This window comes from Gorilla gorilla, chromosome 3, assembly GCF_029281585.2.
Source record: "Gorilla gorilla gorilla isolate KB3781 chromosome 3, NHGRI_mGorGor1-v2.1_pri, whole genome shotgun sequence".
Classification (NCBI taxonomy): Eukaryota; Metazoa; Chordata; class Mammalia; order Primates; family Hominidae; genus Gorilla; species Gorilla gorilla.
The window spans coordinates 142,992,194-143,009,495 of NC_073227.2; the positions used below are offsets into that span (position 1 = coordinate 142,992,194).

A 17,302-nucleotide genomic window follows, 5' to 3' on the forward strand; every position below is an offset into this window, starting at 1 on the left:
CGAATATCCCTAATCATCCTTGTGACTGGTAATACACATTTATAAGATGGTGGACTAGAGCTGGGCAAGCGTTGATTGATAAGGGACAGAAAGAAAGTATAGCGATTGATTATGCAGCCTTGCCTCATGGGCATTTGTACATCCTTATGAGTTAAAGCGAGATGCAAATGCATTCTTCATTAAAATGGCTTATCTGAATCATTTTAGAGCTGTATACAATAATTTGCTTATACTCATTAAGATAAGTTTGGTTATGTTGATTAAAAACAAAGCTTATTTTCTGCATTTTCCAATAATATTGTAAAAAATACTTCATACCCTTCTTTGTTTGGGTTTCATGTCTTCATTACATTCCTTTTACTTCGTATTATCTTTTAAGATTTTGTAGAAGAATTTCACTTGGGTAACTGTAGGCTTAAATGATGCAATGCTTTCTGGAATCCAGGGGTGACTGACACACAGAGGTGACTCAGACATGAAATGTTCAACAAAATTCTAAGATTGTCTTTTTTTTAAATTGTAAATTCTTAAACATTCATAAAAGTAGTGAGATTACAATAATGAAATCCTGTGCTTCTAATGACTGTTAACACAAGTGAATCTTATTTATCCTATCCACTTTATTAAAAATTTAGTTATCTATTATTTAAAATAATATATTAGCTTATTTTAAAGCTAATCCCAGATATTATGTTTCGTTTTGCATGTCTGTTGCTGTCTTGGTAGGAAAATTTTTAAAACATAAATTACTATGACATAATGATATCTAACAAAGTTAATTATTTAAGAAACTTTCAAAAGTTGCTTTTTCATGCCGTTTCCCTAGCTACCTATAAACACCTGGAAATTATATTTATTTTATATTTCTAATGTTATTCAAATGATAATATGCTGATTTCTAAAACTGCATTTTTTTCTGTTGCTCTCAAGAATATCCTAAACATATCCATAGGATGTAGGATGACCTATGAAAATAGTTTGGACAAACATTTATCTTGTTTATCTTATGATAAGCAGAGTTCTGAGAAGTTTGGTAATAAAGAGTTAACTTGGTTTAACTAAGATTTTCCTAAATTATTTGACACCAGAACCTATTTTTTATTTAACATCTGTTAGCAAAAATACATTTGGGGGAATATTGTTCTAGGCAGGAGAATGCTGCCTCTGAATAGCAAAATAATCTTTACTTCATTTTTATTTCAATTAATTAGGTAATTATTTGTCCATATTACATTATCATCATAATTAGTAATTTTTTTTGTTTTTCTGTAATCTGCTTAATATTGATAATGTGGTGTGACAAGTCTTTCTCAGGATCTTATTTTATGAAAATCTTTCATCACACTTATTTTATGAAAATCATTTGCTGTATAAGCAAATTAAGTATAAGCATTTTGTGTTTCCACTAGATAGATATTTGCACACAAAAAAATAGACATCAAAATCCCATATAGAAAGCTAAATGCATCTATAGTTCATTGAAGAGGAAGCTAGAAATAAGATGTGTAGAAGTCAAAGAAATAGGGCCGGGCGCGGTGGCTCATGCCTGTAATCCCAGCACTTTGGGAGGCCAAGGCGGGTGGATCACGAGGTCAGGGGATCGAGACCATCTGGCTAACATGGTGAAACCCCGTCTCTACTAAAAATACAAAAAATTAGCTGGGCATGGTGGTGGGCATCTGTAGTCCCAGCTACTCGGGAGGCTGAGGCAGGAGAATGGTGTGAACCTGGGAGGCAGAGGTTGCAGTGAGCCGTGATTGTGCCACTGCACTCCAGCCTGGGTGACAGAGAGAGACTCCATCTCAAAAAGTCAAGGAAATACAGCTCAAATTATAACAGTGAATAATTAGATTGTGTTTCATTTGTGAAGAATTGGCAAATAACTTTTAAATAGTTTCAACATAGGCAGTAGCATGGGAATTCTCCTACACTTTTATGTACCCTTAAAATATGTTCACTTTAAAAAATGTAAATAGTTAACAGGGGCAATTGAAAGCTAACTGCCCAACAAAGGAAACAATTCTCCGTGTGTGCCCCTTCTCTGCTCACCCTGTGACACCTTCTCTGCTCACCCTGTGACACAGGAGCGACAAGGGACTCACAAGGCACTGGTGCCCTAGTAGTTCTGCATCTCATCCTCTCTCATACAGTTTAGTTGACATCTGCTCCCTGTCACTCACCCATACCCCCAACCTCACCAATCCTCCAAAGTGGATTAGTTGTTGCTTAGGTGTGTTTTGTCTTTATATTGCATAAATATTGTGAAGAAGGCTCTTTCCTCTGTGGTGCTACAAAGATAATTTTTTTTCCCGTTACAGTCAAGCTACAACTTCAAGCAGAAGAGAGAGGAGTTGTGTCTATCAAAGGAGTGTGTGCTAACCGTTACCTTGCTATGAAGGAAGATGGAAGATTACTGGCTTCTGTAAGCATACTTTCTGTTTTCACACGTTTTTTGTTAGCTTTTATTGCTGTTAATTTACCAGCATTGTTGTTTATCAAATCTTTATAAAGGATTTTACGTGTATCATCGTCATAGTCACCCTGTAAAATAGGGAGTATTTTCTTTATTTCACAGATGCAAAAACTGATGTGCTGAGGGAGTAAGTAAAGTAAGAAAACACAGCTCATATAAAGTAGAGACTGGATTGGGCTGGAGGCATTCCTGACCTCTAAGTCACTGCTTTTACTCTGCAAAACTATTAAGCTATAATTTAAAAAAAATTTTCTTCTATTATGCAGTTGTTTGAAGATCATTGGGAATAAATGTATACAGTTTTGATTATTGGTTTTTAAGTTTCTTCTTTAGAATGTGACATACAAAACACTTGCAATGTAGAACACTAGTTGAGAATGTAAGCTTTCTGCCTGGTACAGATGCCGACTCTGCCACTTATGAGCTCTGTGTTCTTGGGCAAATGATTCTGAGTTAGTTCCCTTACCTGTAAAATAGAAACAATGATACTATCTCATTGGGATTTTATCAGAATTTAATTAGATACTACACATCAAGTGCCCAAATCAGCATCTGACACGTAATAGATCCTGAAAATTGTTAGTTCTTCCTCACATTACTTCTCATTTACATATATGTCAGGAGAGGGACTTTTTTTTTCTTTTTTTTTTTGAGATGGGAGTCTCACTCCACTGCGCAGACTGGAGTGCAGTGGCGCAATCTCGGGTCACTGTACCCTCTGCCTTCTGGGTTCAAGCAATTCTCCTGCCTCAGCCTCCCGAGTAGCTGGGATTACAGGAATGCACCACCATGCCTGGCTAATTTTTTTGTATTTTTTAGTAGAAACAGGGTTTCGCCATGTTGGCTGGGCTGGTCCCGAACTCCTGACCTCAGGTGATCTGCCTGCCTTGGCCTCCCAAAGTGCTGGGATTATAGGCGTGAGCCACCGTGCCTGGCTGTAGAGAGGAACTTTTCTTTTTTACATTTTATCACAGCTCATCAGGGGTCCTAGTTCCTGGCTAGTATTCTTTCCACTAGTACAGGCTCCCTGTCAACTTCACCATTATTATTAGAAATGGGACTGCATATCTGTTGAACATATGATGTATAAAGAATGGTGCAGGAAAATAAATATAAAAGACAGATCTCATTCCTGTCTCCTTGAGGGAGTAGATAGGACATGTATGTAAATGTTTGTGCGTGTGTGTGTTTCACAGCTCTTACACCAATGCCACTGGCCAGTTATGACATCTCTATGTAACCTCCCCACAGAAAGGATCTAATAGTACTAAGAAATTGTGGTATTTTGAGCTATACAAATAGTTTTTGAAATTTCTTCTGAATGAAGACCTTTGGATTTCTAAAAGCACCAAAACAAGGCTTACAGAGAAAAAGCGTATCTAAACTATCCCAATTTCAGACTGACTGTATGACAAAGATATACTTATGTTGATATTACCAGTTTATGTGATTTTTGCAGGATAAATCACAAGTTTGAGTGTAGTGGCTCTCAATTTTGGGGGGAGGTAATTGAATAAATTTTAGAATTCTCTTTAAGAATAGCCAATACTTATTAAGTGTAAGTAAGTGTGCCAGATGCTATGGTAGGCATTGAGCTTATAAAATTGAATATCAAATTGTCTCTGCCCTTAATGAGTGACAATCCAGGGGAGGCAGAAGTGTAAATAAGTATTTATAATAATGTATAAGGGTTTTGATATGCTACTTCTATATTTTGCATACATGCATAGTAATATAGGAAAGGATAAGAAGTATTATGATATAGGAAGCAATATAGAAAATGAGGTAATTACATTTTTCTAGAATTGGGGGAGATGACCTATAAGTAGAATTTTAGACGTTGTAAAGGAAGGAGTTCAGCAGGCAGTCATGGGGCAGAAGAAATTGAGATGAAGGTATAGATAACTCTAGGACATAGGACATGAAAAGGTGTGGATAAAAAATCTACTTGATGTATCTCTAGAATTACAAGTAATTAACTAATGCTGGAATGTATAGTGCAATGGAGTAACTAGGTGGAAGGGAAGAGAGAGAAGGCTGGGGAGGTAGATAGACTGTCTGCTGAATCTGCTGAAGGGCTTTATACACCATGCTGACTATAAGCAGTGGAGAGCCATGAAGAGTTTTAAGAAGAGATCTAATTAGATTTAAATTTGAGAAAGATCATCCTGGCAGAAGTGTAGAGAATGGACTTGAGGGGGCCAAGACTGGTGGAGAGAGATCAGTTAGAAGGCCACTGTAATAGTCCAAGCAAGTGATGTTCTGATCCTGGCAATAACAGTAGGTCAGAGAGGAGTGAGGAAAGTGCTAGCACTTGTGATTGATTAGATTTAGGACTGAAGATGAAAGAAAAGTCAAAGGTGGCTTTTAGGTTGCTGGTTTGGGTGAGAAGGTAGACTCTCGAGAAAGGGGAAGGAAGAAAAGAGCAAGGTTTGGGAAAAGGTAGTAAGTTCGAATTTAGACCTATTTAGTTTGAGTTGCCTAAGGGAAATTCAGGTAAAGATGTTCAGTGAGCAGTTGAAATTATAAATCTGGAGCTTAGAGGAACGGTCTACATTGATTGTTAGATAGATTTGGGTATGATCAGCATATAGGTGGTAGTTAAATTGGGGGAATGTATGCAGTTTCCTAGGTAAAGAATACAGCTCAAAACATTAACTACTTGGGACTTTCACTTCTTCTACTCTGTACTTGCCTTTTATTCTGCCAATCTATTGTCAACTCAAGAGGTGATGTAATAGTTTGGGAATCTACCAAAGTAGCATTTTAAATATCTCCCATGACAGTGAACCAATAAGTAATTTTGGATGACTGACATTTTATTAGTGAGAGGAAGATGAGTTTCCAACCCTCCTGCCCCTTTCACTTTAGGATGTGACAAATCACTATGCTTCTGCAGTAGAATTGGTTTGGCTACTGTCAGACAGTGAGGGTGGTAGAGGAAAAAAAAGGAGTTGCATACAACATTTGCTCCTGTTATAACTAACTATGGACAGCACTAATAAAATGGTTTCAAAGCTCCAGCCTTTTATATGTCTGTCATAATCTGGGTCAGTGAATGCCTTGAGATTAGTTGTTACCCTGTGGTGTTGTTGAGATTAGAAGATGCAGTAACCTAGTGCATTAGTCCATTTTCATGCTTCCGATAAAGACATACCAGAGACTGGGCAATTTACAAAAGAAAGAGGTTTAATTGGACTTACAGTTCCACATGCCTGGGGAAGCCTCACAATCATGGCGGAAGGCAAGGAAGAGCAAGTCACATCTTAAATGGATGGCAGTAGGCAGAGAGAGCTTGTGCAGGGGAAGTCCTCTTTATAAAACCATCAGATCTTGTGAGACTTACTATCACAAGAACAGCATGGGAAAGACTTGTCCCCATGATTCAATTACCTCCCACTGGGTCCTTCCCATAACACATGGAAATTCAAGATGAAATTTAGGTGGGGACACAGCCAAACCATATCATTCCACCCCTGGCCCCTCCAAAATCTCATGTCCTCACATTTCAAAACCAATCATGCCTTCCCAACAGTCTCCCAAAGTCGTAACTCATTTCAGCATTAACTCAAAAGTCCACAGTCCAACATCTCATGTGAGACAAGGCAAGTCCCTTCTGCCTATGAGCCTGTAAAATCAAAAGCAAGTTAGTTACTTCCCAGATACAATGTGGGTACAGGCATTGGGCTAATACAGCCATCGCAGATGGGAGAAATTGGCGCAAATGAAGGGGCTACAGGCCCTATGCAAGTCTGAAATCCAGTGAGGCAGTCAAATCTTTTTTTTTTTTTTTTTGAGATGGAGTCTCGCTCTGTTGCCCAGGCTGGAGTGCAGTGGCACGATCTCGGCTCACTGCAAGCTCCACCTCCCGGGTTCACGCCATTCTCCTGCCTCAGCCTCCCGAGTAGCTGAGACTATAGGCACCCGCCACCATGCCTGGCTAATTTTTTGCATTTTTTTTAGTAGAGGCAGGGTTTCACCATGTTAGCCAGGGTGGTCTTGATCTCCCAACCTCGTGATCTGCCCACCTTGGCCTCCCAAAGTGCTGGGATTACAGGCGTGAGCCACTGCGCCTGGCCCAGCAGTCAAATCTTAAAGCTCCAAAATGATCTCCTCTGACTCCATATCTCTCATCCAGGTCATGCTGATGCAAGAGCTGGGTTCCCATCATATTGAGCAGCTCTGCCCCTGTGGCTTTGCAGGGTACAGCCTCCCTCTCAGCTGCCTTCAGAGGCTGGCATTGAGTGTCTGTGGCTTTTCTAGGTGCATGGTGCAAGCTCTCAGTAGATCTACCATTCTGGGGTCTGGAGGATGGTGGCCCTCTTCTCACAGCTCCACTAGGTGGTGCTGCAATAGGGACTCTTTGTGGGGGCTCTGACCCCACATTTCCCTTCTGCACTGCCCTAGCAGAGGTTCTCTATGAGGGCCCCACCCCTGCGCAAACTTCTGCCTGGGCATCCAGGCATTTCCATACATCTGAAATCTAGCGGAGGTTCCTAAACCTCAATTCTTGACTTCTGTGCACCCTCAGGCTCAACACCATGTGGAAGCTGCCAAGGCTTGGTGCTTGCACCCTCTGAAGCAACAGCCTGAGCTGTACCTTGGCCCCTTTTAGTCACAGCTGGAGCAACTGGGAAGCAAGGCACCAAGTCCCTAGACTGTACATAGCAGAGGGACCCTGAGCCCAGCTCATGAAACCATTTTTTCCTTGTAAACCTCTGGGCCTGTGATGGGAAGGACTGCTGCAAAGGTCTCTGACATTCCCCAGAGACATTTTCCTCATTGTCTTGGTGATTAACATCTGGCTCCCCATTACTTACACAAATTTCTGCAGCCCACTTGAATTTTTCCTCAGAAAATGGGATTTTCTTTTCTATTCCATGGTCAGGCTGCAAATTTTCCAAACTTTTATGCTCTCCTTCCCTTATAAAACTGAATGCCTTTAACAGCACCCAAATCACATTTTGAATGCTTTGCTGCTTAAACATTTCTTCCGCCAGATACCCTAAATCATATCTCTCAAGTTCAAAGTTCCACAAATCTCTAGGGCAGGGGCAAAATGCCACCAGTCTCTGCTAAAACATAACAAGACACACCTTTGCTCAGTTCCCAACAAGTTCCTCATCTCCATTTGAGACCACCTTAGCCTGGATTTCATTGTCCATATTATTATCAGCATTTTGGTCAAAGGCATTCAACAAATCTCTAGGGAGTTCCAAACTTTCCCACATTTTCCTGTCATCTTCTGAGCTCTCCAACCTATTCCAACCTTTGCCTGTTAACCAGTTCCAAAGTCACTTCCACGTTTTTGGGTATCTTTCAGCAGCACCCCATTCCTAGTACCAATTTACTGTATTAGTCCATTTTCATGCTGCTGATAAAAGACATACCCAAGACTGGGCAATTTACAAAAGAAGAGGTTTAATTGGACTTGCAGTTCCACATGGCTGGGGAAGCCTCACAATCATGGCGGAAGGCAAGGAAGAGCAAGTCACATCTTAAATAGATGGCAGCAGGCAAAGAGAGAGAGAGCTTGTGCAGGGGGACTCTTCTTTATAAAACCATAAGATCTCATGAGACTTATTCACTATCATAAGAACAGCACAAGAAAGACTTGTCTCCATGATTCGGTTACCTCCCACTGGGTCCCTCCTGCAACACATGGGAATTCAAGATGAGATTTGGGTGGGGGCACAGCCAAACCATATAACCTAGTAATCATGGTGACTCTGTAAGATAACTGCCGGTGGAATTTTTCATCTTCTCAGGAGCACTGGCTGAATATTGATTCATTGACAACGATAAAAAGACCCATTGTTGTTAAAAGTGATGAAAACAGAAATTGCTCTATCTTCAAGTGTATCTCTGAAACTACTAGGGTACATAAAAAGATGAGACAAGTTAAAAGAAAGTAGACCTGAAAAGAGAATTCTGACTTTTTCTCTTGGCAAATAGGTATTAAGCTTCCTAAACTGTTGATTCTGTACCATCAGAAATGTAAAATACTCAAAATAAAGTTTTCTAGTTTCATTCTTAGCTAAGCAGGAACTTGTGAAAGTTAGTCTTAAATGTGTTTCTATCTCTTTGGATGTATTAACTCTTTCTGATGGAACAGATTTCCACCAAGTTGGTGCAGTAAGAATTAATTTACCAATGCTTAGAAATGTATCACAAACACTCTGTAGAGACAAAGCCATGGCTATTAAGCATAAATTAAAAATTCAGGATTTCTTAGTCTCCTTTGAGGAATGGCATGACCAAGATCCAGTTGTATGTTTCAGCTCTTGTCATACGACCTATTCCTGCCAAGTTCACAAGTTAATCTCTAGTCTTACCATCCAATTTGTGTGGCTTGATGTCATGCCTTTTCAGCAGCAATCCTGTCTCTTTCAAATTGTTCTTGGTGGGCTGTGTCAATCTTCAGATGAAAAAGTAAGCGTGCCCCACCTCAACACCAAAGATATGGTGTTGGTGATTCATTAAGTGGCACATTTCTCTCTGAGTCAGATCCATAGACATTAAACTGTCAACAACAGCAGCTTTTGGTATGAGTTCAGTGTTCTGACCAGTAGCCATCATCTGGGGATGCAGATGTGCCTCGTAACTTGAAGAAACTGGGATTTATGAACTTGCACTTGCCAGAGGCATAGTCCTTCCCACTCTTCTACCTGGCCCTTTTTCAGACTACTGTGTTATGACACATCCCTGGGTTCTTCTCCATTTTACTCTGTGATTCCTGCAGTGATTTCTAAAGCAGTCTAGTTTCCTCCCAGAAAGAAGAGTACTGTGGATACAAAAAACATTTTGGTTTTTAAGAGTTATGTTAGGTTGATTACCAATTAGAGTATGAAAAAAGACTAATTTGTATACCGTTTTTTCCGCAACACCTTCACATATTAATGGTATGCGTGTTTTCAGGTTACCGATTTTGTGTTGTTTGAAAACATTTCTTAAGGGTCTTTCCTTTCCTTTTGAAGCTAGGAAATAGGAAAATTCAAAAAGTAACTATATTTAATTGCCAAAGCCTGTATTTGGAAGCTGAAGTTAAATAGTTCTTTAATGCACAACAGACTTCTTACTCCATTCCATAGCAGGATAAATTTTGTTGCTATGAGCAACAGAAGTCCAGAACAAATATTAGAATTGATGATTTAAGTGTTCACAAAATTACAGATTTTTAAGAAAATTGCATAAAGTGAAGTTAATTGTAGTTTTAAGTTTAAATCACCAAACGACCTCAATGTTAGCATTGGTATGAAAAAACCTGACGGATCTTCATCTGCCAGAAAGTTGCACATTGTTTTCTATATAATGCTATATAGATCATGATATACCCTGAACAAAATATTAATATCTCAGTAAGTATTAGAATGTATTTGCATTGATCCACAATAGTGAAATATGAAAAAATGTATATTCTCTGAGGATATACATGTAATTTCTGTAAAAGTAAAATACATTTTACCTCAGAATAACTTTCTTAATTGAGGGGCCTTCACAATGACATGAAATCTATAATAAAGTAAAGAAAATAGATATTTGAGAGCCCAATTATCCAGACTGACAATCTATACTGATGAAATTTGTGAGAAAAATACAGTAATTGAAGAGGAATGTATGTCCTTTTTAAGAGATAAAATACTAGAAAAAATACAAAGTTTATTGCATAATGAGAATTACTGTTCTTTTATAACTCAATCTTAAAACTGTTATGCAACCTATAGGTATTACAGGTTTAAGATCAAATTTAGGCCTGGCACAATGGCTCATGCCTGTAATCCCAGAACTTTGGGAGGCCAAGGCAGGTGGATCACTTGAGGTCAGGAGTTTGAGACAAGCCTGGCCAACATGGCGAAACCCCATCTCTACTAAAAATACAAAAATTAGCCGGGCATGGTGATGCACACCTGTAATCACAGCCAACTTGGGAGGCTGAGGCAGGAGAATTGCTTGGACCCGGGAGGTGGACATTGCAGTGAATCAAGATCACGCCACTGCACTCCAGCCTAGGCGACACAGTGAGATTCCATCTCAAAAAAATAAAAAATAAAAAGATCAAATTTAATTTTAACTTTTCACTATTTGGATGTTTCTTTTTTTTCTGAAATAGTCAACATTGATACTTACATCATGTCTGTTTTTAATTCTCAGAAGTGGTATAAGCAAAAGCACTTTTGGATTCCTATTGAGCAAGCTCCCTCAAAAGCCAAAACTGAAAAATCAATGTACTGTAAAAGAATAAACAACCCAGTAAACAGAGCATGGGGAAATGGTCATAAGGTTCAAATCTAAAATTAGGAGTGGACTAGTATTGTGAGGCCGATGCATAAGGAAGGGAGAGTTGGGGTGAGAGGAGGTGCTGGGGGGATGTGAGGAGAACTTGGCTCATGTGCTTATTTCTTTCCTTATTGTGTACTAAGGCTACTAGAGATTAGGAGAGATTCTAAAGACCATCTAATCCAATCTTCTTATTTTACAGAGGAGGAAAGTGATGCCTAGAGAAGTTAAAGGACTTGATTGAAAATACAAGTTAGTTAGGGATCAAGGCGATATTGGAAGCTAGGTTTCTTGGCCCTTCAGAGATCCTCACAGATGTCAAGTTTGGATAGTCTACTCTTGGAAAGGTCATCTGGTCTGTTTTCCTTAGGGAGTAAATAGTTCATAAAGTTAAACCATATTCTGTATTTCAGTTCCTAGTCTGGATTTTCCCCAGTCCTAGTTCTCTAGTTCTTATTTAGATTTTGTAATGTCATTGAATTATATTTTTATTGTAAGCTATCTGAAAAAGTTCCATTTGTTCATTAATTTAGCAAATATTTATTGATGACTTACTATGTGCCAAGCACTGATACAGCAGTAGACAGAATAGATGAATATCTTCACAAACATGCTGTTGATAGTCTGGTGAAATAAAGTGATATGTATATATGAATCATCTGTATTTGGGCATAGTAGAGCACAGGAATGCATGAGGTGCTTTTATTTTTCACATTATAGCTAGAGTTGCTGTATCTAGTGACTTGAGAAATTCTTTTTTGTGATGGTACTTGTAGCCCTAGAGTCAGTTTTTTAAAAAATATATTTTAGTTTTACAATAGTTTTAGACTTACAGAAAAGTTATAAAGATGACACAGAGAGTGTCTATATACTCTACACTGAGTTTCACTTTTATTAACATCCTACGTTAGTTTGGTGCACCTGTCACAACTAATGAACCCATACTGATATGTTATTATTAGCTAAAGTCCATACTTTATTCATGTTTCCTTAGTTTTTCCTAATATTCTTTTCTGTTCCAGCGTACCATATTTAGTTATCATGTCTCCTTAGTTTCCTCCAGACTGTGACAGTTTCTTAGACTTTCCTTATTTTTGATTACTTTGATAGTTTGAGGAGTACTGTTGAGGTATTTTTTAGAATGTCCTTCAACTTGCTTGATTTTTTTTTTCCTTTTTTTTTTTTTTTTTTTTTTTTTGAGACAGGGTCTTGCTCTGTCTCCCAGGCTGGAGGGCAGTGCTGTGATCATAGATCACCACAGTCTTGAATTCTTGGGCTCAAGCGATCCTCCCACCTTGGCCTCCCAAGTAGGTGGGACTACAGGTGCATGCCACCATACTCTACTAATTTATTTTTATTTTTAGTAGAGATGAGGTCTCACTATATTGCCCAAATTGGTCTCGAACTCCTGGGCTCAAGAATCCTCCTGCCTTGGCCTCCCAAAGTGCTGGGATGACAAGTGTGAGCCATTGCACCTGGCCTGATGTTTTTTTCATGGCCAGATAGGGATTTGAGTGTTTGAGAGGAAGACTATAGAAGTAAAGTACCATTTTTGTGGCATATAATGGTATATGTTATCTTCATGACTGATAACTCATGATATAATCCTTGCTTACCTGACTGAGGTAGTATTTGTGTCCACTGTAATGTTACTCTTTCACTTCCTTTCCATACTGTACTGTTTGGAAGGAAGTCACCATGCATAGTCCACACTTAAGAGATGGAGATGATGGTTATGCTCCACCTCCTTGAGGGGTAGTATCTACATAAATTGTCATTCTTTTGCCTGGGAAATTTGTTCATTTTCCTCCATTTATTTATTTATTCAATCATTTATATCAATATGTACTCACAGATATTTATTTTATACTTTGAGTTACAATCCAATACTACATTATTTATTTTGTTGCTCAAATAGTTCCAGCTTTGGCCATTGGGAGCTCTTTCAGTTGGCTCCTGTGCCCTCCTCTTTGACATACTCTCAACAATGCATTTATTTTAAGTACTTCATTACTTTTTGGCCTACAAGATGCTCCAGGCTCATTTTGTATATTCCCTACTCCACCCTAGAATGAGCCATTTCTCCAAAGAGCATTGGTTTCTTTTATTAGAGAATGGTATTAGAAACCACAAACTGGAATGCTGGATGTGCTTGTTGTTACTGAAGTATCTTTGCTTCTAAGCCCTCTAAGCTGACAGAGCAAGAAACGGTGGTACATACTAGCCTGGGTATATACATGTATTTATAAATATTTCTATATTTGGCCATCTGTATCAATATTAATATGAGGCAGAGCATGGTGGCTCACATCTGTAATCCCAGCACTTTGGGAGGCTGAGGCGGGTGGACCACGACGTCAGGAGTTCGAGACCAGCCTGACCAACATGGTGAAACCCTGTCTTTACTAAAAATACAAAAATTAGCCAGGTGTGGTGGTGCGCACCTATAATCCCAGCTACTCAGGAGGCTGAGGCAGGAGAATCACTTCAACCTGGGAGGCAGAGGTTGCAGTGAGCCGAGATCGTGCCACTGCACTCCAGCCTGGGTGACAGAGGGAGACTCTATCTCAAAACAAAACAAAACAAAACAAAACAAAACAAAAACACCTAAATATGAGTTCATTCATACTGATATCTCCAACCTTAATCCATCAATAACACATGAATATTTTAGCAGTCCCCCCCCACTTGCTTGTGTGTAACCTGCCACCCCCAACAGTGAGAAACATGGCTCCCACCATCTCCTGGGATCAGTTTTTCATTATGTAGAAATATCTCACATAACCTTATTTTCTTTTTGAAATTCCAAAGTAAATTAACTATCCAGACAAAAAACAAACTTTTAAAAGTGTTGATTGTGCTTTTTCATGCTACATTAGAGTCTGCTCTATTCAAATACTCCCTACAAGGGGTCAAACTGCCAGCACTGTCTTTAACATTATTAGCATCATTATCAATATCAATAACTGGTTATTGGGCCCCTCTTATAGAACCATAAACTAAGCTGGTTTATGTGGACAGCCTCCAGGGGAACCTTGAGGTGTTGCCCCATCACTAACACATGACAAATTTATATCACTGTCATATGTATACATCTACATTTCTTTTTTAGGTTTATACCTTTTAGACCTGAGAATACTTGTTTACTGGCATTATTGTATATAACACACTTCCTGGTATTCCAAATAAATTAGTACTTTTTAATTTCTAGTTCTGTGGTTATTAGCATTAGCAAAAAAGAAGGAAAAAAGTTAAATGATGTGTCTGTTGCATAGTAGGTGCTCAGTAAATACTGTCTCCATTTGGATGTCTGATATTCCTCTCAAACTCAACACGTACAAAACTGAATTATTAACCTTTTCCTATAAAATCTGTTCCTACTCATAGCCCTCCCCACCACATTTGATCGCAAGTTTATCATTCTAGAACAGAAACTTCAGTGCCATTCTTAATTCCCCTGTTTTTCTCATACCATGCAACCAATCCATCAGGAAACCCTATTAAGTCTACCTTCAAAATATGTACAAAAGCAGACACCTCCTTACCATTTCTACTGCTACCTCCATGATCTGAACCTTCATTCTCTCTGCCTGTATTACTGAATAACCCTTTAACTGGTCTAAGTCTGCTTTTGGCCCTCTGTAGTCTTGGCAGCCAGAATAATCCTAGAAAAAGATGTCAGATCATGTTATTTTTCTGCTGAAAAGACTCCAGTGGCTCTCCATTTTCTTAGAATAAGAGCCAAATATTTACAATAGCCTACAAAACTATGAGGTCTGCCCCCTCTCCCATCCCATTACCTCTCTGATCTCATTTCCTGCTACTCTTCCCACATTCGCCTACTTGCTACCCCTCAAATACTCTGGATATGATCCTGTTGTAAGGCTTTTGCACTGGCTTTTCCTCTGATGGGAATGCTCTTCTCTGATAGCTGGATGGTTAACGCCTTCATCTCCTTCAAGCATTTGCTCAAATGTCACTTTCTCAATGGACCCTACTGTGACCATGCTATTTAATATTGCACCTAGCTTCTACCACTCACCATTCCTAGTCCCTCTTACCCTGTTCAGCTTTACTTTTTTCTAAGTTTTCTTATATTCTAACATAGAATATAATTTATTCACTTAAGCTTATTGCTTACTGTGTGTCTCCCCCAGCTAGAATTTGAGTGGCATAAAGGCAGGGATCTTGTTCAGTTTTGTTCATTGATGTGTCTTAGATGCCTAGAAGAAAAAAATATATAGATTGAATGAATAAGTGTATTATTTGAACTCTATGCTTCCTGTACCTCTAAATTATTCTTCAATTTTAAAAAAGCAACACATAAACAAAAACTTAATTTGATATAAAGGTATCAAGTAGATGTAAGGGCAAAAGGTATCCAAAATCTGAAATGTTACCAAAAGCACTGAGTTTTAAATTCCTCATTTGTTAATGAGTATAATAATGTTAAAATATTGTTGTGACTTTTAAAGTATATGCATAAAAGCAGTCAATAATCATGCATTAAGGGGTTTCTCAGCTCTTAGGCCTATATAAAATAAGGCCTTGGAAACAAGGTACAAGTTGTTATAAGCCCTTAGAAGCCACTTTCTTTGTGATGGCATTCCTCTGAAGACCCCTTTTTATCCGAAGTTTGAAATGGTGAGCAAACACTGATAATAGGAAAACAGTTCTTTAAATATGTTTATAAAGATTAATAAAATTAAAGTGCACCAGTTTTTAATAGGCACACTGAGATCACAGTCACTGAAGATGACTTGGAAACTCAGAATGGAGACAATTGAAAATTGTATATATGTTGCTCTGTTAAACATCTACTTTTCTTGACCACTAAATTTTGGCCCTACTACTCATTTTTTTAAAAAAATGCAGTTTGTTTTCAAGAGCAAAACAGTTGTTTAGTAAATTTGCATTGCTGAACATTCAGCACAGATGTAAGTTTCCTTCCCTCCACTGTTTTTTTTCAAAAGTAGAAATAACTTTTGTAATAAATAAATAAGTACATTAATTAATTAATAAGCTGTGGGTTCTATTATGTATCCACTTAGTCCCTGGTACTGTTTCTTTTCTCTGAAATATTAGGAACTGGCTGAAAAGGCAAATGTTATTGGCATAGTTAGTATTCTAGTATGCCAAGCATTGTAGGGAATGCCAGCTAGCAAGGTGGGGCATCCGGGAAGCTGATAGAACACCAACAAATGAACATATGACTAAATGCTGTTGTTTAAATTTACCTCTGGGGAATCAGTCTATGAAGTTCCATGGTGACCTTTCATGTTGTCTTTATGATTACTATGAATTTTCCTTTCACTCTTTGTTTCCCTTCTGCTTCTATTCTTGATCATAAACCTGGAATAGAGAAAAGAGAAGATTTTTTTTTCTTTTATCAGTGGCAATGAAGATGACAGAATAAAGTAACAGGTTAACTTCAGTTCACACGAGAGGGGTACTAAATTTCACTAGAGGTAGAGTAAAAGTATTGGATTTGGAATATATTGGTCTATATTACTCTAAGTTTAGGTGTTTCACTCTTATCACATTTGAATCTTTATGAACAGCACAAGACAGTCCTGTGTTTCATATAGCTGGGTCCTGTCAATGTGTGCTTCTCTGTAAGGCTGTGATTTATTTGCATCATGAAGAATTGAGTTTCTTTATGAGTAACGTATTACATAATAGGCAAATTAGTTAAGTTTGTATTTCGGTTTTTAAAAATCCATTTAACAGTGGTCATAATATTAAAACCAAGTAAATATCCAGTAAAATTCTTATCTCTAGAAGATTACAGGATCTAATACCACACCCTTTAGATGGCTGAGACACATTAGTCACTTTTAGTTCTTTCCCAGGCTTTACTTTACATTTTTGTTATTATGCCAGCTCTTTTCCTTGTTTTGCCAATTAATTTATGCTTTTGTCACAGTTTGTGCCATTGTTTGCCTTATCTTAGAACCAAGGAATCTGGGAAAAGGTTCAAGTCTTTTTAATGTGGGTTTTTCCAAACCTGAAGTTTCCTAGATATGAGTATATAGAAATAAACTGGAATGTGGTATTAATACAAAACCATATATTTATGTCTCTGTATACATCTTATATTTATGTGTTTAGATAAAATTTACATGTGTTTTCTATATAAGTTTATCATTCAATTGATATATATACACATAATTATAATGTAAAAATGATTTTTCCTTTTGAAGTGAATAAATTGATTTTTCCCCTTTGAGGTCAGTAAGCATCTTCAGTGCTACCCTGTGAAGTTGCTTTTTGAACATTTATCTTAAATAATGTGGTAGCTATTAAATTCCATTACTTGGAGTATTATTTCCAGGTCTTTTTGAAAGCCAGCTATCCTTTTTTTTTTCTGATAAATAGTTGAATTGAAATTAAAAGGCAAAGTCCCTCCCTCCTGAAAGAGACTGCCAGAAATCAGTATGATACTTACTTATTCCTCATTGTCTAACAGTGTTTGGAGATTGTTAATCATATGTAATATAATGTTCCAATATTATTTTTGGCATTATATACCAATAGCTCTTTTCTGTACAA

The 17,302-nt window shown here is 38.0% G+C and overlaps 1 protein-coding gene across 1 annotated transcript in view; it reads left to right on the forward strand.

The window, feature by feature from the left end:
• The window catches only part of FGF2 (fibroblast growth factor 2), a 72,598-nt gene that overhangs the window by 48,718 nt on the left and 6,578 nt on the right, over window positions 1-17,302 (forward strand). Inside the window, exon 2 of the mRNA XM_019025035.4 lies at window positions 2,319-2,422. Coding sequence (XP_018880580.2) covers window positions 2,319-2,422 — 104 coding nt within the window. The remainder of the gene's footprint in view (window positions 1-2,318; window positions 2,423-17,302) is intronic.